At 36.1% G+C, this 20360-nt stretch overlaps 2 protein-coding genes across 3 annotated transcripts in view; one reads left to right on the top strand and one right to left on the bottom strand.

Annotated features, from left to right (window-relative positions):
- Positions 1-14083, bottom strand: part of LOC141907454 (alkyldihydroxyacetonephosphate synthase, peroxisomal-like) — a 40512-nt gene extending 26429 nt beyond the window's left edge. The window contains exons 1-14 of the mRNA XM_074797102.1: positions 13943-14083; positions 13181-13270; positions 12993-13083; positions 12777-12897; positions 12562-12636; positions 12342-12413; positions 12164-12243; positions 11898-11978; positions 11452-11577; positions 11037-11325; positions 10591-10780; positions 10422-10491; positions 10184-10245; positions 10000-10089 (exon numbers count right to left, since the gene is read on the bottom strand). Coding sequence (XP_074653203.1) covers positions 10000-10089; positions 10184-10245; positions 10422-10491; positions 10591-10780; positions 11037-11325; positions 11452-11577; positions 11898-11978; positions 12164-12243; positions 12342-12413; positions 12562-12636; positions 12777-12897; positions 12993-13083; positions 13181-13270; positions 13943-13977 — 1472 coding nt within the window. The 5' untranslated portion in view covers positions 13978-14083. The remainder of the gene's footprint in view (positions 1-9999; positions 10090-10183; positions 10246-10421; positions 10492-10590; positions 10781-11036; positions 11326-11451; positions 11578-11897; positions 11979-12163; positions 12244-12341; positions 12414-12561; positions 12637-12776; positions 12898-12992; positions 13084-13180; positions 13271-13942) is intronic.
- A 217-nt stretch (positions 14084-14300) lies between these two features.
- On the top strand, positions 14301-20113 carry LOC141906940 (cyclin-dependent kinase 4-like). Of its 2 annotated transcripts, none has more exons than XM_074796437.1 (8): positions 14301-14403; positions 15133-15507; positions 15723-15858; positions 16284-16451; positions 16775-16884; positions 17020-17070; positions 17503-17638; positions 17991-20113. In XM_074796437.1, exons 2-8 carry the CDS (start codon positions 15224-15226, stop codon positions 18294-18296), a joined length of 1191 nt encoding a protein of 396 aa, XP_074652538.1. In that variant the 5' UTR covers positions 14301-14403; positions 15133-15223; the 3' UTR covers positions 18297-20113. The 2 variants fall into 2 exon arrangements, with proteins under 2 accessions (XP_074652538.1, XP_074652539.1); XM_074796438.1 differs by lacking the exon at positions 14301-14403 and adding an exon at positions 14504-14999.
- The last annotated feature ends 247 nt before the right edge of the window (positions 20114-20360 follow it).

Here is a 20360-nt window from a genome sequence, read left to right as displayed (position 1 = left end):
CTTTTGCCCAAGTTCTGAAAGTGCCAAGCCTTGATCCTTTTTCAATTTTGGGTTTTATGGGTGCCAATTCTTCTTGTTTATCCAACTGAGATGGGGCATTTGTATTTTCAAGCTCTTTTTCATTTAGATCGTTTTCTGAAGCTGTCTTAACAATACAATTTACGCCAACTGACATGATGGCAGTAGCATCAGTAGATGAAAGAACAACAGGACGAGTTTCATAAATTTCTGATTTCTCTTCATTTATAATGGCATCAGTTGAATTGTAGGGTTTGTCAAGTAACTTAATATCATCTGGACCTTTAACATGCATTTCATTAGTTATTCTTTCTGTAGCTTCTTTATTACTGACCACTTTAACAATATCATCAATTGATGGACGTTGCTTTCTTGGTGCTTTTGCACTGCTCCGCCTCCTTACGCTACTGCGTCTTTTAGTTTTTTCAAACTCATCCTCAATCTGGTGCATCATATCATTATCTTGTGATGAATCATCACTACATGCACTTAATGATTTTTTCCGTTTGATATCCTCTAAAACAGAGACTTTAAACCAATCTGACATTGTGGATTGTATTGAAGATAGTTCTTGATGTGGTTCCTCTTGAATTGCTTGTATTGATTTTTTTGGCTGAACTAAATCGTCACCTTTAAGATCAACATTGCTATGTTCATCATGCGATTCCTGTGTTTCTAATAATGGCGTGTTATCAGAATCTCTTTCAGTTACTTTGTCATCTTTTTCCGGAAGCATATTATTATTGTCAGCCATCATAATTTGATCCTCAGCTTGATCCCCATGCTCCAATAATCTAATGTGTTCCTCTTGCTCACTGGAATTAGTTTCTTCTTCAATCTTTGAATCAGTTGACAATTGATGGAGCTTTTCCTCCCACATTTTCCTTTTCTCACGTTTCTCGTCAGCATCTTTCATTGCTGATGCTGCTGCAATTGTATCATTTCTATCCTCACCTCCATTTTCATTCAATTCTGGTCCCGAGATAACCTTTCCTTCAACTCTCTTTCCTCTGAAGAGACTAATGAAACGACCTAAAATACCTTTACTTTCTCCTTCTCCCTGAGCTTGGCTTTGCGATCTTGATTTCATACGTTTAAGATTTTCCCTTTTAGCTGCAAGTTGTTCTGTTTCAAGTTCAAGTTGAGCAGCCACACGATCTTCAGTCACTCGTTGCTTGGCATCAGCAGTGAATGTTCCTGTTTCCGGATCGATATAACCAGCCTCAATGTATGCAGCTTTCAGCTCATCATCGTCGGGTATTTCACCTTTTTCGATATATTCTTCCAAGATTTTACCATCGATTCGTTTGCGCCGGAACAACATCATTATACGATCAATTAAACTCGGAGGTTTGTGCTCAGTAGAAATTGCCCGGTTTAAACTACTCGTGCTTCCAGACGGAGATTTTTCGGCAGATATTTTTGAAGCTGCCGACTTCCATCGAGATGCAGCCAGACTTGATGCATTATCAGTGGCTTCATCTTTCTGTCCAAATTGAACAGTCTTTTTCACAACACTGGCATTAGATGTTTCAACTTTCTTACCAGAAGCATCTTGCATTGGCCCATTTGAATCACCAGGGTGATTCATGTTATCATCTTCATTGATAGTCTTATTTCCATTTGCACTTGGTATCTGTTCACTAGTTGATAAATCCTTATCGGTTTTTATTCCTTTTCCAAGTTGATTTTCTGAAGAATTGATATCCGATTCATTAAAGGTATTCTCTGGCTCAGAGCCATGGTCAACCGATTGATTCTGTCCCATTTTACTATCTTGAACTCCATGAGATTTAATCCCAGGACTTTCAGTGCTCGATCGGAGTGGTTGTTGGTGCTGTTCTGTTAGTGTCTCTGCCTTTTGCAGCTGTTCGGATTGCTGTGACAGTTCCGTCGACGAATCCATTATCTCGTGGTTTGTATTGACAGAATACAATGAGCCCTGCAATAAGAATGACAAATTTTCAACTGAATGATAATTTTACGCCTGAATCAGTTTCAATCACATTCCAATTAGAAATACTTATACTGGCCCTTGACTTGTAGTAAATTCACTCATTTAGATATCATGAATAGCATCCTAATGGTTTTGCAACAATCAAATCAACATAGAAGTACAGAGTTAATATATGAATGGCATGCACTGAAACCAAACCTAATATCTAAACTTTTTCGGAAAGATAAAACAGAAATTTGGGACCTCCAGATTCAGGGCTTTATAACATAACAATGTCGAGATCCTATTTTAGCAGAAATAGAATATTGGTTGGTTCTAGATTAATCAACTAAGCTACAGAAATCCGCCAAGAAATAAGCTTTTAATCAAAATATAATCGGCACATTCGAACATAATGGCACAGTAACAGCTGTTGTTATATCCTTAAGATCAGTTCATGCCATATGGTGCACGATGATATTAAGTTAGATTCAAAATACGTGCATGCACATACTAGGGTACGGGAACAGACATTACTTTATGTGCGGTTTCCTTGAATACGATCCAAGAACTTATTTTTCGTAATGGTGTTTATTTCTTAAACCACGAACAGCAGGAAATTTGATGAACTACATGATTACGTCAGTGACGATGGTGAATTAAAAAAAAAAATCCATAAATCCTTGCCTGATTATTCAAAGATCTAGATCTAGATGTTTTTGAGAAACTTCATTTCAAACAGTGGCTTCAAATGTATTTGCATACATTGATTTTCGATTGATACTCAAATCTTTTTACAAAGTTGTTCGGATCTTTTTCGCTTGAAGTAGAAAATATTAACCATAACTACGGTTTATTACACCGGCCGTGGACCCTATTGTATGAAGGCTTCGGGGATTGCATTACCACTGAGCTAGATTGCGGCTGGTCGAGTTATCCACAGAAATTGATAGAATTGTTTTTCCTGTTTATTCGTGCAGGTGGTTACATGTTGAACAGGAAAAAATAAACTAGATAACATCCCATATATCAACGTTTCCTGCGCATTCACACCAATCAAGCAATTTCAACAAATCCATAAATTATGACCCACATCTTATTGTGTATATTGACCAAATATGACACATTTAGTTAATGAATTATAAATAAAAGTGCACTAATAATGACAGCATTTTGCAAAAAAAAGTTTTTCATACATTTCTTTCACAAATTGATTTAAGAACAAACATAACATGCAATTAAATTGAGACATTATTTGCCAATATGTACAAGACTGTACCGGAATATTCAATTAACCATCTATCAAATCAATCAAGTATCTGGCGATGTTTTAAAAATCTACACCGGTTATATGCATTCATGACTAGCTTTTGTCCTTTCTTCTAGTACAGTTATAATGATATACGATAACGTATATAAAATTCAAAAGAGATCTACAACAGGTGGGCGGTTACTGTATCTGAATTGTGTTCCACTGCTATAACTGGGAATCTTCCAATATGTGTCTGTGTAAATTATATGTATGAGTATCGGAAAGCAAACAAACAGTCTCACTGAGGACAAATACGAAATACAAATTCTACAGGAACCATCTGATTACACAATGTCCTCTACGGAGCCAGTGTAAAAGGCCCGGAGATCTGAGCTTATACAGAGACAATCAATTTAGAAATAAATATGAAACTTACTACGCAATTAAGAGCACTGCTTACACATTGGATGAGATGAATTATGGGGTGAGAAATGGTGAAAGGCTTTGTTTATCAGTCAAGATGATTTGAATCGGCAAACAAATTGAAGAAACCAAGTATCTACATGATCTGCTAAAAAGCGCTATAAGAAAACTATCCAGCAGCACCAAAAATCTAATTGAATCCTTCTCTACATCATTTCAATCTGATATCATATTCATAGCTGAACATACAATCGAGAAATTTCAGCAATTCAAAGGTCAAATTGTAAAAAGCTGATATGACATAGTTGAAGTATAGTAATAGATGTATCTTTAGGAGTAGCAGACCCTAATCATATCATAGATTGAGTGTCCCGTTGTGATAACTAAATGATCGAAGAAACTTTTGGCTTAAGAGATTTTTTAAGGTGCCTGGATATAGATTAGTATTACGAGCGATACAGCTGTTCTCTGGTAAATTCGTCTGGCGAAATATCATCGTCTCTTATGCTTGTACATTTAGTTGAAGCAGGTGACAGAGAAAGAAAACCTATTAAACCTATTAAGTACCACAGTCACACCTAAATGAGTCAATTCATATACTTATGAATCAATATGCGTCAAGAGCAAAGCAAGCTTTAGAATATACGGTCAACCTAGGTGAACTCAAATCATTGATTCAATTCCCCTTAATGTAACATTATGCGAAAAAAACCATCGAGAATTCAGCCTTCTTTTTAATTAGAAAAAAACACCTGATCTCGACTTGTACTGTACATCATTGTTGTGTAATTGAAACTTACGTAAACATATCATGAAAAAGGCAAATGAACAAAATTCAATAAATCAAATTAAAAGAAACCTAATTAAGCATCCTAGAATTTAGATATATAGTAATCTCTAAGATGCATCGATGTAGTTGATTTTTCTATGGGAGAACGTCCTGGCAAATTTACACGAATGAATTAATGTACAGAAATGGAATGAAATGAAATGAGTGTTGAATGCTAAAATGATCTCACTGGAATGCCAAGGAAAGTATTATTTCTTTTTTAGGAGAAAGAGATATTCTGTGTAAATAAATAAAATAAGAATGAATTTGGAAAAAAATTTCCGTGGCGGCAAGATTGAAGATTGATTCTTGACTTTCGGTAAATTAATAATAAACTTTCAATGGCCACGATAAGATAAGTGCCAACAAATCTATCTATAACATTTTTCAATGATAATCCACTTAGTGTGTGATTCAAGTTCAACAACTTGAAAATTGATATAGATAAAGCTATGAAAGTGTTCCTCCCAATCGCATAATGTGCACTGTAGATATTCTTTATATATAAATCTGTTAAATTCATGAATCAAGGCTAAAGTGAAAAAAAACGGAACTAAATCTGAGTTACTGTTTCAATTATCTAGATTGAAAATTGAGTTTATCTTTAGTTTTGAAATTCTGGAACTTAACAATTGTTAAAATGCAGTTGAAGATCATTTCAAAGATAACTGTCATAAATTTTCAATTGATCATATGATTTTAATATCAAATTCATGTTGAACTTCACGACACTGTGATTGATTTTATGTAAAAGACTTTAGGAGATATTCAAATATATAATGCATGATGCGAATTCCTTGATTAACATTGTTCGTATACAGTTTCCATGTTAGATCACACACAAAATCATACCAGTATCAGACACATAGGTAATATTTCACTTCCTGATTTATTCCAATCAACAACTGAGTTACATGTATCGAATTAATGGAGTTAACTATCAATCTACGCGCACATCTCTGTCCATATAAAACATGCACAAAAATGCTTACATTTTACTTTGAAAATGCCTATCAAAAACATTCATGAACGTTGTCCGCTTAAGCAACAACTAGTTCTGATGAAGTAGAATGGGAAGGCACCAAGAAGTAGAAATGTTTTGACGAAAGACGTCTACTCCTGTAATGGACAAAATAATCAGCAGATATAATGAATCCACATACCTATAATTGATGAGTTAGTTTTCTAACAATATATACCAGATGGCTCATCTTTAAGACAACATTACCAAGATAAATTCCCGTCTTTCTGGAAGGTGTTTAAGTGCGCGTACGACAATCAAATGCGATTTCATAAAGAGTGAATTACATCTAACCTCTCTTTTTCCGATGTAAAAACAAGAGCGGGAGCTGCCTGGAACGTAGTGCACCTGTCAACATTACGTACGTCCTTTCAACACTCGCGTTCGATTCGTAATTAATCAGCGCGAAAGAATTATTTTTTCCCGTTTAATATATTTAACATATGTCGTTTATTTTCCAATTGTAGGTTACAATGAACATAAAATTATAACTGCCGTATTAATGACTGATCAAAAGAGAAATCAATGCATCAGCTATCCTCAATCTGACGAAGTTAGAAAAGGTACTTTTTGATGGTACGATCGAACTAAAAAAACGTTCTACCATTTTAAATCCGAACTCACAGAATCTCATAGACATAGAAAATAATACGGTAAGAATCCTGTAATGTTGATAAGTAAAATGAGTCCGAAAGGTTTTCTTGAGCTATAGTGTATTTCAATGTGCATAATAGCAAAAATACATAAAGAGGATCCTCTTTATGTATTTTTGATAATAGTCATTTTCAGAAATACTGCATATAATTGAAATGTTGAAAATAATCTATACTAAAGGAAACTTTTCGGACTCATTTTTCTGATCTGTACTATGGGATTTCTGTTACCGTATTATCGTTTTAGAATTTGGTGCATCGAAATAAACACCAACAAATATTCCACTTTTTAACTAGTTGGCAACTGATGACTATGTTCCACTTTTTAACTAGTAGGTAACTGATGACTATGTATTCAGTCTGTATACTTCAAGAGGCAAGAAAGCCTAAGAAACTATCCCTAAAACCCAAACTGATTCATCAGGTACGACGAGTATAGACTATACTATAATAGTGATGTTACGTTCTAATACAAATTGGCACATGATTTCAGTGCAGTCCATGGACCTCTCATTCATAAATAGATTCATATGAAAATATCTGGCTTGCTGAAATATTTTCTATGTACAGGCCTTCAAAACAACACCATTTTCCTTTAACTCAATTAAAGTCGAACATCAGAATTCCGAACAGTCTGGATTTAAACAGGATCGAAAAAACGAGGAAATATATTTACCTCCTCCAGTAGTAGTATCTGAGTGAGCTGCTCAAAATCGTAATAATCCATCAAAAATCCACATTTTCATGAAGCGCGCGGGTTTCTGTGGGTGGAGTCCATATTCGTCGTGCGGTGAAAAATTCCACGTCAATACCGTCCGGAGGCATTCTTAAAGTCTTATATTTTAACACCATTTTGTTATGACTGTGACAGAAAATATAATTGCCCGCTTCACAACCAGGGTCCTACAGAATCGCATCACAGTAGATGCATGAAAGTGACCAGGCACAATATAAACCACACCACTAATCAACCAGTCATTTACAAAACAGTTTCTTTTTAATATCTGAATAGGTTAAACCGTAAACACTGTTGACCTAATACGTTTCTAAAGTATTCGCCCCAAAAACAATTGACATGACGCATATATATATACCATGATAGTCAACGCAGTCAAGATTAGCTGGCTTTTTTTTTAATGGAAATATTTTTGATCAATCTTGATACGTTTTATATCATTTTATGAATGAAATATCGACAAAAGCAAAAACTGATTATATCATGGAAAGAACTTAATACGAAAGAGAAAGTGATTGAGAGATCAAGATGTACCTAATATTTCAGGTATATAGACACTTGTTGTCATTTTTGGTCTTTTCCTCCAACTATGTAAGGGGAGTAAGTTATGCCAACCAAAAAACCTAGTACAGTGTATCATGAAAGAGTCGTCTTAAGAAATTAGAACTTGGGAAAAAACTGTTCATAAAATTGTCAAGAGTCTCTGCGACATACATAACTAGAATAGATAAAGGCTAAAGTACTTAATCTGGAAAAAATCCAAACTCCAGACTAGAAATATTTTCTCCTGAATAGGGCCAATTGGCAGACTGTGAGCCAGTTAATCAGGGAAAAATATCTTTGTTAAATATCTATCGACCAAAACATAATGTATGTATATTGGAGATGATTGGGATCAGAAATCATCTATATCTATATCTCATGTGTTTACAGGTGCATCTAATTTGATGCAAAATGAAGGTTGAAATCGGACATTATTTTCCCTCCATTTGCATAAATAAAGCGTGGGGCTGCAATAATCTATACCCTCAATACATCGGTAACAGCTGCTTTCTATATAGTGCGGTGAAATTGTGTCATTTCTTAGAAACATGCACATAAAACGTACAGTATGTTTACTGTTCAAGATGATTTCATTTCTAGCACGTTATTATATGATAAATCAAATCATTCATAAAACTCTTACACATCGGAAAAGATGTTAAAAGCTCATTAAGACCTATAGTTATTATCTTCAACATAATCACTGTTAGTTTTTCGGAGGTCAGAAATAATCTAGACCAAGATGATCAGGGGCGGATGAAATTAGTCTCATTTTCACACATTCGGAACGTTTTTAGGCATGATAATCTCATGTACTTGAAATGTACCTAGTACATTGATAAGTAGCGCTGATTATCTGAAAATTAATAATACAAAGGAAGTTTTCCAAGGGTAGAGATCTAGTTCCCAAAACACCCCCTGGATCCGCGTCTGATGATCTCTCGATAATGGTCTGGATGAGAAATAATCCAAATAAACTTATCTAACTTCAGGGGAAAGCCTCGAATAGAATCATTAATCAATTTTTTTTAATATGATCCGCTGATACAGTGAGTAATCAATAACATTATGATGATATATGATAGCAAACGAGTAAACCCTGTCACTAATCAGAATCTCCAGGGCACACTGCGATGTGTCTCCAGGGGTTGAAAACTGAGGTCTAAAGGAAAACTGTTTAAACAGCTGGTGTTTATGACACGAGTCCATTATTAATTTCTTCGCAACTTTTTTAATGCACTGCCATCGTCGAAAACAACAACATTTGCAACTGTCATTAAAACGTGAAAAACGTATTATTACAGGGGTTTCACGAGGGATTAATTTACAAATTAATTGTTTTTACTAGGGATTTAAATGCACTATAGGCCCAACTAGTTATATTACACCTTGTTACATGATGAAACACTGAATTAAGTTAAAACAGGACAGTGACTTGTGGTTTCTAATAACATCGATCTGGTTTACATCTGGAACTAGAAAACATCACCCGCTTCGTGAACATAATAAATCATTATGGATTAACTTTTGAGGACCTATTCGCACCAAATGTCACATTGTAATAACTGGGATTCATTCCCAGAAATAAAGGTTTTCAATTCAAAAGTAGAGGAAATTGAACAATTGAAATTATGATAATAAGATACTTTAATATGTGCTCAAAAGTCAACGTTTTGCTCGTTGTGTTTTTAAATCAGAGCCAAATTTCGAAACTAAGTTTATTGAGAATAATTTTCTATACCCTATCAGGCTTATCAACGCCTGAGTCCTACTAGGCATTGGTCGATATTCATTCATATGTAAATGCTAAGTAACATTAATGACATCAAAATATAAGATATTCCCTTTTGGACAACAGATACTTGTATCAGCATCTACAAATATCAATTCAGTTCACATCATAATGGGGGGTCATAGGACCGCGGCGTTAATATGAGAATGTCTGTTCCTTTGAACAACTCGTTCCCTCAATGGCACTTATCCCACAAGTCACCGGAGAATTCATACAGACTTTAGTATTATATGTCGTTGCCACAAATAAAGCATACATAGTTTTTCATCAGATTCCAATTTCGATCGATATAAAAACATCTGCTCCATTATGAGTGTGAATTCATGTTTCAGGCTTTTGTTCCTGAAGTGAAATGATTTTCATAACAGATGTTAGATGTCAGCACCTTGCAACTGAAAACCCACTAACACGTGACAATTGCAAAATCAACGTTGTGTCAATCAGGGAAATAAATAAGAGGTATACAACTGGAATACTATACGAGTTATAGCAATCTTATCATCCAAATTGCTTTGAATCTTTATAATAACCGAAAAATGTAAAAATGCTTGCTCTCATCATTACAGGGTTCTTACAGATTCTGATATTTCACGACTCTTGACAGAAATTTCCTGACGAAATTATCAGATATCCTTCCCTAATTCTTCTCAAGGGGTGCTTTGTGCCACTTATAAACAGCAAGACCAACAAGACACAAAAATTCGAATTTTAAAAAAATCTGTTAAGAACCCTGTGATCCATAAAATGATTTAAACTGTCCTCCCTGGGTTAACAGAATGATTAATTGGTGCCCTACCTGCATGTCACATATGGCGGAAATTGAATGCTTTTGTTTTTACACTCGCTGCGAATTCGATCTTTAACGTTACGACATAAATCCAATACTCTGCAAAAGATATCAGGAAATCAAGTACTGATACATTTTATACGCGATGGTTCACTTGATAGGTTGTTTGAAAGGCAACGTATTTGAAACTGACCTATCCCACGGAACTGACGTTTCGAAAGACTCAGCTACGATATAGTAGTCAAAACCTAAATCCTGAAAAATAGGAACAAATCTATTTACTGTATGAATAGGTATTGACCAAGTGTTTCAATTGAAAAAAAATCATTGCTTGATTATATATGAAAATTTGAATAAAAGGTCTACGAATGAAATGATACGCCATAATGAGCAATGAAAGTATCCAAACATGAAAAGATTTGATTACCTACCCTTATATAGGCTATCACAAATGTCAACATATATCCCCTCATTCCATTGTCCTCACCACCTGGAAGACCACTACAATGCACAATGTTATATATGAATTATTCTCATGCGTCTAAACATGTGTGTAATGATAAACATGTGTGTAATGATATATATCATCCAAAATCTTACCCAAAATTAGCGGCGATTTCATAAACACGTTTTTCTTGAGCTTGCACCTCTTCTTTTGTGCCCTCAAACAGCAAAGTTGCCACGGTCAGTTGCGTTGGATCAAAACCTTTGATTTTCGTTACGTAGAACTTTTTGATTCCATCCAAGAATGAATGAATGAATGACGATGATTCTGGTTTCAAGGCAGCACCTGATGAAAATACGATAGGAGTTGCATAGCAATGAATCGACGAAAGACAAATACGATAGGAGTTGCATAGCAATGAATCGACGAAAGACAATTAATCATTGCAGTCGAAGTTCTGAGATGAGAAACTTCCCCGAAATCGATTTTGATATCACATATTTCAAAATTTATTATAGAATCCTTTAGAGCCTCTAGTCGCAGAACCATGACTTTGGCAGAATTCTTTATCGCATTTTTTTCAGGCATTAGCGTTACTCACCAAATTGAAACTGATCGTTATCCATCAGACGAATAGAAGCAGGCGCACAGCGTTGTTTCGCAATTTCTCGCAGACAGTGAACTCCGGGCTCGAATGACGGGAACACGATCGAGCCGTATTTACGACATTCAGGAACGCGGCGGATCTTCATCGTTACCTCGGTAACCACGCCGAGCGTACCCTCGGAGCCCATGATCACATGATGAATATCGGGACCAGTGGATATGCGCGGTCCTTGGCAGCTTTTTTCCATGACTCCTTTCGGTGTCACCATCTTAACGTGTACAAGCTGGAACAACCAGTACAACGAAAAAAATTAATTCCATCGATTACAAGATAATGTATAAGCTAATTTAGATATTTGGTCTATGTAATGGGAATGAGTAAAGCCTATTGTAAAATACCGACAACTTACAAGATCTTCAATATTGCCGTAGATATTCTTCTTCATGCCAGATGCTCGAGTTGCAACCCAACCACCTAGTGAACTAAACTCCATGGAGTCAGGCTCATGTCCCGTACAGTAACCTTTCTTTCCGAGCTATGCAAAAATTTGGCGAAAAACAATGTTATGAATGTCAAAATTGAAATCCAAATGTACTAGATTTCATCGTCTTAAGATACAAGAGGGAATTACGGTAAACCTCGCCTTACTCAGGCATGGTCAACTCGGGACTTTTGACTAACTAGGACAAAAACAAAATCATTTTTTGGACTTCGCAACGCATTTTCCTATCCTTAATTCCGACTTTGCTTACCTTGCACTAAGTTTGTCTGTCCCGGTTTGTCTGAGTTAGGCAAGGTTTACTCTATATAATAAATGGTACTTAATCAATGAAAATGAAGAATCAAGAATATCACCTCTCGTTCCAAGTCTTGACCAATCATTCCCGATTCGATTCTTGCTGTCAAATTCTTCTCATCCACCCACAGAATTTTGTTCTGAAAATGAAACAACTTAATTCATCAACTGATAACAAGCAGAAAATATTTGGCAGACAGAATCTGGCTAGCAAGTAACGAAAATTAGTTGTACAATTAGTAAACGATATGCACAAATGACCTCATTACTCTTAAAAATTGTTATGGGATGGAGTTTTTTATTGACATCTGCAGCCAATACATACCATTTGAGATGTGTCTAATGAAACGATCATTCGTTTTTCATTAGCTGGACATTCTAAAGCATTCGTTACACTAGTTCCTCCTGAGAAAATAACATGCCGTAAGCCAGGTCATGTACGCAAATGTTCGAATAAAAAATTACCAGGAACAGCATCCGAATACTCCCCGGTAAATACTTACCACCGAATGGAATGATAACAACATTATATTTGCTGGCTAACTTGACTAGAATTTCTACATCGCTACTGCACTCTGAAATATTCAAAATCCAATGATTTTCATTGACATCAGGCCTACATGGGTTCAGTAGGCTATATGATTAACCTGACTTAACAATTTTTTCAAGAATTTAGGTTCATTACAGTTTTCTGAATCACTGTTTCAAGCCACTATTACTCACTTGGCCAAATGACGAGATCAGGTACACGCTCGAACATTCCTTCCCTCAGCATGAATACTTCATGTAAAGTATGACCTGTATAAGTAAGACAGTAAATTAGGCACCTGTCGAAAAAGAGAATCACTTTCAATGGAAAAAATCAATGTTTTTTTTCAATACAACAACAACTTTGGGACTGATGCTTCTTGGGGAAGATCAGATAAAACGATGTTTACCATGTGCTCGGAATACTCGATCATGAGGATCATCCGATTGTGATATTCCATGATGTCGCACTTCATCTAGAAATTCAGGGTTTTTCAAAGCTGCCGGAACCTTTGATACGTCCAAGGTTGGCTACAATGGATGAGGAAAAAGAAAGATTCTTTTTTCTTTTATTCAACTGAGTATAACTACAGCTTTGAATTTTAACTTAGAGTAGGCTCACTCACCTTTGACAAAGATTTATGGTCAAGACTGATCCCAACAGCTTTTGCCATCCAGTCCCTGAGGGCAGGCATTACCATTCCACTAAGCTGATATCTAAGATACACATCATTAACATCTTTATGTTAGGAAACGACCAAGCATTGCTAATATAAAACAGGTTACATATTCAGATATAAACACTTATGCCTACCTGCTACCAGTGAACTCTACATTGCCATCTTTGTTTACTGTGAATTTTGAATCTTTGTAGCCCCACCCATTCCACTTCAAAAGTTCTTGTCTAAAATAGAAAGAACAGCATTGACAATTGCAAAAGGTACGTATAGGCCTAAAGATAATCGGGTACATAGGGCCTAATTGTACTTGAGCTTGATCGCCCATAGGCATCAGAAGCTTATCTTTCTGGAACTGTAAGTTTGTTTGGCTTTACGCCGCTTGGATCTTGGTTTCCCAGTTGGTATAAGCCCATCCGATTATAAAAAGCTTACCACCAACGATTAGGTAACTAACTAGGTTTTCCAAGACTAACCCTATTGGATTATTCATTTAACCACATAACAGGACAGCCTTCGAAGTGTTGCCCGCACCCTGTAAGCAGCCAGCATGACTCCAACCCGCTTGTCACTCAGCACTGATAGTGGATCTGGATCCAACAGAATCATGCCTTATATCTCAGGAGCTACTGAAAGGTAGGGGCCGTTAGTTAGCCTAGTCCTCTTTTACTTTAGTAAGTTAGCCTAGTCCTCTTTTACATTAGTAAGTTAGCCTAGCCCTCTATAGTAGTTTCATTTGACTAGATAGATCAGAATCACCTTCCAAGTCTGACTGTCAATGTCAGGATGAAGTTAGATGGGATTTGGAGCGGAGTGAGTGGCGGTACTCTTAACTCTGGCTCCGGTCCCTGCAACACGAATCTAAGCTCAAACATGCAATAGCAATTACAATTATTCACCTGATTTTTGGAATTGTTGGCTTGTAATTTTCCATTTTCAGAGCCGTTCAGTAGTGACCGGGCAGGCGGTGTAAAAGGGATTGCGTAAAGGACTTGAACGACGAACCCGGAAGTGGAACCGGAAGTATTTACCTAGGTCCACGCGACCTTCACAATCTTTTGTCAGGTTGAATTTAATTGGTTAGAAATTTGTTGTACGAAATGTCGATTAATTAGATTGTTAAATCTCCATTAAGTAACTTAATTCCAATTCTCATAAATATACCATACGTTCTAAATACATTGAAAAATCTGTTGCCGTTCTTTGTAGATCGCAGATTGAATCTGATCTTACACACCATCTAACACAAAATAAACGACGGTTCGCTTCATGATAAATTGTGATCTGATCGCCCAAAGTTTTAAGAAGAAGAATTAATTTCTTCATCTATAAAGACAAAGTGTTGGAGGCTGTTTCATTGGTTCGTAATGTTGTTACTATTGATGTTTTGATTTTCTTCACCTTGCTAGTACTAGATTTGCTGGGACCTGCTGTAGAAGTGCTCTTTTCATGCCCAGGGCAGAAGACTTGTTCTTAGACGATTCAATTCAATTCTGTGATCCTTATAACATGTTAAACATTACATATAAGATTCCCAAATTCAATAAAGTTACAAATTTTAAAATAGGAAAATACAACATACAAAACACAAGTAACAAATTTTAAAATAAGAAAACACAACCGTGACCGGAAACTATAACTGAGTATAAGCGTACCGCAGCAGTAGTGTGGTAATGACAATGCTGGAGGAGCTGAAATGGCCAAGCCTAGCCTCCCGCCGCCAAGATAATCTCATAGCGCTCATGGCCAGAATAGTAACCGGAACAGTCCCTGCAATCGACAAGGAAAATTACATCGAACAAGGATCCGGAAGAACTAGACGGCTGAACGATTGTAAACTGCTACAGTTTAGGACGTCGACCGAGGAGTTCTCAAAACTCTTTTTTCCCAAGAACATTTGTGGACTGGAACAACAGCAGTCAGGAGATAATCCATAGGATATGTTCTGCTGCCTCAGTATGCACCACCTAATCGCACCACCTTCCCCCTGCATCGTAATACGCGCGATCGCGGTTCAGATGCAGTATCCCACGTACATGTAGATGTAGACAACATACAAAACACATGTACCTTCTTTTTGTTTCTTCAGCTGATGACCTGATGACGTTATTATGTAAAAGTACTGAGAAGAGAGCAATGATGGGTTAACAATTGGAATCGTATTTAGCCTAACAGTTGTCATGACTATGCCAAACAATGAATCGAGCAGCAGCCGACCTGCGCTGAACGTATCCTCCGAGTTGCGCTTACTCGCGAACCCGGACTCGAAGTATGAAACAATTGCCGTCATCGGAAACGGGGCGTACGGAACTGTGTATAAAGCGCGTAATTACGAGGACGGAAAGATCGTCGCGTTGAAAGTGGTAAAACCGCAAGAAAACGAAGATGGTTTATCTTTGAGTACTTTGCGCGAAATCTCTTTCTTGAAACAGATTGATAATTATGAACATCCAAATGTTGTCAGGTAATCATTACAGTGACGTATTTCATATTTGTCCTTCCTTCTGTACGTGAATCAAGAAAAGTCAGTGGGGTGGCCGCTGACATGGAAAACTCGGAGTTTCTTAATCAAAGGTTCTTCTCTCATTAGTAGTTATGAAAGTGAAAGAAAATCAGCTGGGCTTCATAACTGAAGAAAGGAGGTTCCTGGGGTGAAATTGTGAAATCTATTTTTTGCAGATTATTCGATGTTTTTCCGAAACGAGAAAGCCAGAGGGAATTTACATTGACAATCGTCTTTGAGTTTATCGATCAAGATCTGTCAACTTATCTCGAAAAATGTCCTCCTCCGGGACTCGATGTGTATCGAATACAGGTAAAATCTGAAAGACTTAAAGATTATAAAGCTATCGAAGTGAAGGGCCTCTACTGATTCATCTATTGAGCAGTTTCTCTTCATTTTGGATGGTGATTATAATATTGTTAGAACATTGGTGTAGCGCCTGCTCCACTGCTCAAACATCAATATTATCACCCTTAGCCTCATATCACTGACTGTCAGTCTCTCCTTGGAGAGAAGTAATTGGTTGATTGATTTTAATTTCATAGAACATGATTATATATCATAATTTCTCTTACAAAATATTGAGATGAACTATGAAGGACTCGTCCAGAGCCTGAAGGCTGTAGCTCTGTACAGCAACATCCCCAAACGGCCTAACTACTTAACCCACCTACACCCCTTCATTAAATACTTCCAAGTATTGCTCCAATCTTGTATCAAACATTTATCTACTTCAGGATTTGATGCAGCAGATGATAAAAGGGTTGGATTTCCTGCATTCTCATCGTATAGTACATCGTGATCTAAAACCTCAGAATATCCTCGTTACTCGCGACGGCAAACTGAAACTCGCTGATTTCGGTCTGGCGCGCATTTTCGGTACTGACATGGCTCTTACATCAGTGGTAAGAATAGATTAGATAAAGTTTATTTCACGAGTAAAGTTTGAGATTTTAGAATACCAGTTTATGATTTATGTGGTGCAGGAGACCTGGTAAAATAACATGTGTGATAAGTGACTAGATTGTTAGGTTACATGTTTTATGAAAGAAATAATTAGTTAATACTATTAAACAAGAAAAGAAAAAGATGTGAACTAGATGAGTACAGTATTAATTATTAATTGGTTAGCCAACATCATAATTTTACATTTAAATATGTTTTTAACCATTACCATAATGGTAAAGTTTTTCAAAACATTTGGAAAAATCCCCCTTGATTGCTTCAGGTTGTAACTCTGTGGTATAGAGCACCGGAAGTGTTACTGCAGGACAGCTATGGTCGTTCTGTGGATCTATGGAGTTGTGGGTGTATCATGGCAGAGTTGTATCGTAAAAAGTATGTACTATGTTTTACAATGTCTTAACATATTCTAGAGTACAAAATGAACTACCATTATCATTACAATTTTTTATATGTATGCTTAGGTAAGATTCTTTCACATTGTTATATTATACCTGTGTATATTTGTAGGGCTTTATTTCGTGGTGAATCAGAAATCGATCAGTTACGAAAAATATTTGAGTAAGTACATTTTTGATAAATGAGGAAATCCCACCTTCGAATTTTAAAATTATATGATCAAATTTATTATAATGAAACCACAACGTTTTGGCTGTTGACTAACAGCCATCATCATTATTCCACCTGATGATGGCTGTTAGTCAACAGCCAAAACGTTGTGGTTTCATTATAATAAATTTGATCGTATAATTTTAAAATTCGAAGTGTGGGATTTCCTCATTTATCTACCGTATATACGGATTATAGTGTTTATTCGACAACTACATTTTTGATGTACTCGTAGTACATTTTTGATGTACTCATATGAATATTAGGGAAATAGTGGCTGGTTTCACGTGTAATTAATTGGCGAAAGTTTGCCTTATGGAACATTCGCTAACATTGTGACACTATGATGACAGGATTTTTTTCATCTTAATTTCCTATATACAGTATCATGGGAACGCCATCTGCAGCTGAATGGCCGGAAAATTGTGGTGTTTCTAAATCATCATTCAGACCTATGCCAAAGCGACCATTGGAATTGTTTGTGCCTGAGCTTGACAATGATTCAAAAGACTTACTCGAGGTAGGTTTCTTTTTCCTTGAAGTAAATGGATGGATATGATGGACAAGGGATGAAGGTTGTAGCAAAATGAAGATCTAGATGTATATCTCAAATAATGATTTTCTCATAAACATGAGAAAATGATTATCCAGTACCATCGGCGTTGGAACCGTAGTGACTGCAGCCGTGGCAATAATTTACTGAATTACATTTTTCTTCTTCTTTCTATACTAGGTTTTTGACAAAATTGAAGTAAATTGACTGTTGCAATATCAAAACCTGTCAAAAATCTTCGGCCGTGGCAATCAAAAATAAGCTTCCAACGCAATCGAGTACTCTAAAAGCCATTGCTTTCTTAATTTGAAAATTTCAGAAATTCCTGACATTCGATCCAGAGCAGCGGCTGACGACCAGCCAGGCGTTGTCGCATCCATTTCTCGCGTCGGGAGAAGCGTTCTCCGAGGAGGAGGATGCTGTCGATGATTACAGCTCAGACGACGGATTCACCGAAGAAGACGACGAGGATGACGATCGAAGCGTCGACGATAATGACGGTGATGATGACAAAGCGTTGAACAATTCAGCGATGGAAAATAAATCCGTTATCGAAAATGCGGATAGTTTCGATAATAAGGAGAACTTGAACACGCCAAAACTGAACTTCAACAGAGGTACATGAAACATGAGAGAAATTGGTTACTACAATAATATTTTACCATCTGCGTATGGGAAATACATTTTTTTTAGCATTTTATTCCTGGCTGAATTCATTTTTAGGTACCCTGGTATCAAAAATCAATTTTACGACTTACGCCATTTATTATCTCAATAAGAAATACAAAATGTATGCAATTTTGTTATGATGCATTTTACCAGCACAGTGGTCGGTCCTATTCGCATTTAAAGAATTATTAAAGAATATTTCTTTTATCATATACCTGTACGATACGAATGCATTTATAAAGCGTTTATTCCATTTTATCTCGTAAAGTAAATACTGCATTTTAGAATTTTCACATATTTTTATCTTATCCAATAATATTTTTTTGTCATGATTAATAGCTTTTACATATTTTTAATGTATGTAATACTGTGTTCTACCCAGGCATAATGGATTTCGTCTTAAGCAAATTTATCGCAAAATCTTGTACTGAAAAATGTAATTTTTTACCATGTGAAATAAGAATTTGATAAATTGCTCAGCCGATAGAATAGTCTTATGATGCATTTAACTACATTTCCTATACAAGTATTTATTATGGTCGAACTCACTTAATTCGAGTCATTTCATTCTGGATTTTTATCTAATCCAGTTATTGTTATTGGTCCACCTACATAAACGTATGTGAAATCTGATCGTCAATCTGGATTTCTAATGAACTTAAGTAGTTTCATTGTCAGAAATAATCTGAATTAGTTTCTATTGTATTACAGTAGAACTCACTTCAGATGACTAGGGAACTGCCCAGATCTCTCCAAATTAAGTAAAATCTGAATTTTGAATAATAGTAATGGTTTACATGGTTCCAGGTTAAATAGACCGAATATTTCATCCAAATTAAATGAAAATCCGGTATGAAAAATCCAAATTAAGCGAGTTCTACTATATGTTATGAAAGTGTAAATAGCCAAATGCACTGCCCAATACTGATTCGATGATGGTAATGGCTGTACATGATTTTAAGTAAGTCATACACGTTAACCCATGGACTCTAAAACGAATTAAGAGCGCATGGTTAACCCTACCTCAAAATTGCAGTTTTGACATATGTACGTGTATGTGTTTGTGTGACTGGGTGTATGCATGTTGGACCACTGTATAACTGAAGTGTGATTCATTAGCGATTCTGTACGGTGTATTTTTGTATAGATTATGACATTTTATTCTGTATATTTCATAGGTTCTTAGTCATATAATTAATTATATCGAGTTGAACAATACCCTTTTAAGGTAGCCTAATTCGGCAGACTTTATCATCTGTAGTCTAACTTAGTAAGGTCGAACTTCAGTTATCTAAGTAAACTGACTATTTGGCAAGTTAAGTCAAACCGAATGTCAGTTAGTCGGAACTATAGTCCGAAAATAGCAAACCACGCAACTGAGTATAGTCGATGTAGAATGGCTGAAGCTGTGAAATACTTTAAGATTGAACTATAAAGCGTTCGATTATTTGCTCCAACCACTTGTCGACAAACTACGAAATCTGAAGTTCGCCATGGTTGGGAGTGGTAGAGTTGAACCTATTTGGCCAATAAGCAAACGTACATGTAGTACTTGCGAGCATTTCCACTCTTCGTAGTTAAGAGGACTATACATTAGACGATTCAGTGTAGGTACATTATGTAGATAATCAGAGCCTACCATCCTACCATCATTAGCAGCTGGTGTATATGCCAGCCGGACACGTATATTTTATTGCTCATGTGTTTTTATATTGCTCAAATTTTTATACACAACTTCCATCAGTTTATGAGAAATTTGTACCGGGACCATTCACAACTGTATTTTATATATAATATATAATGATATATTCGTATCATTTTTCACAAAATAAAATCATTTTATTCATTCAGTACTAGAAGTGTTCCAGATTGTTCATTGATTCATTGTGGAAACTGAAGGCTTTAGCATATTTGCTGTTGGCAGCATATGATCGATGTACCAACCACACAACTACCATATGGTGATTCATGGGTCCTCGTATCCTGTCCGTGGTTTGGTTTCACGATCGGATATTTTTGC

The sequence above is a fragment of the Tubulanus polymorphus genome, chromosome 6 (assembly GCF_964204645.1).
Source record: "Tubulanus polymorphus chromosome 6, tnTubPoly1.2, whole genome shotgun sequence".
NCBI lineage: Eukaryota > Metazoa > Nemertea > Palaeonemertea > Tubulaniformes > Tubulanidae > Tubulanus > Tubulanus polymorphus.
This window is presented reverse-complemented; position numbering and strand designations above follow the sequence as displayed.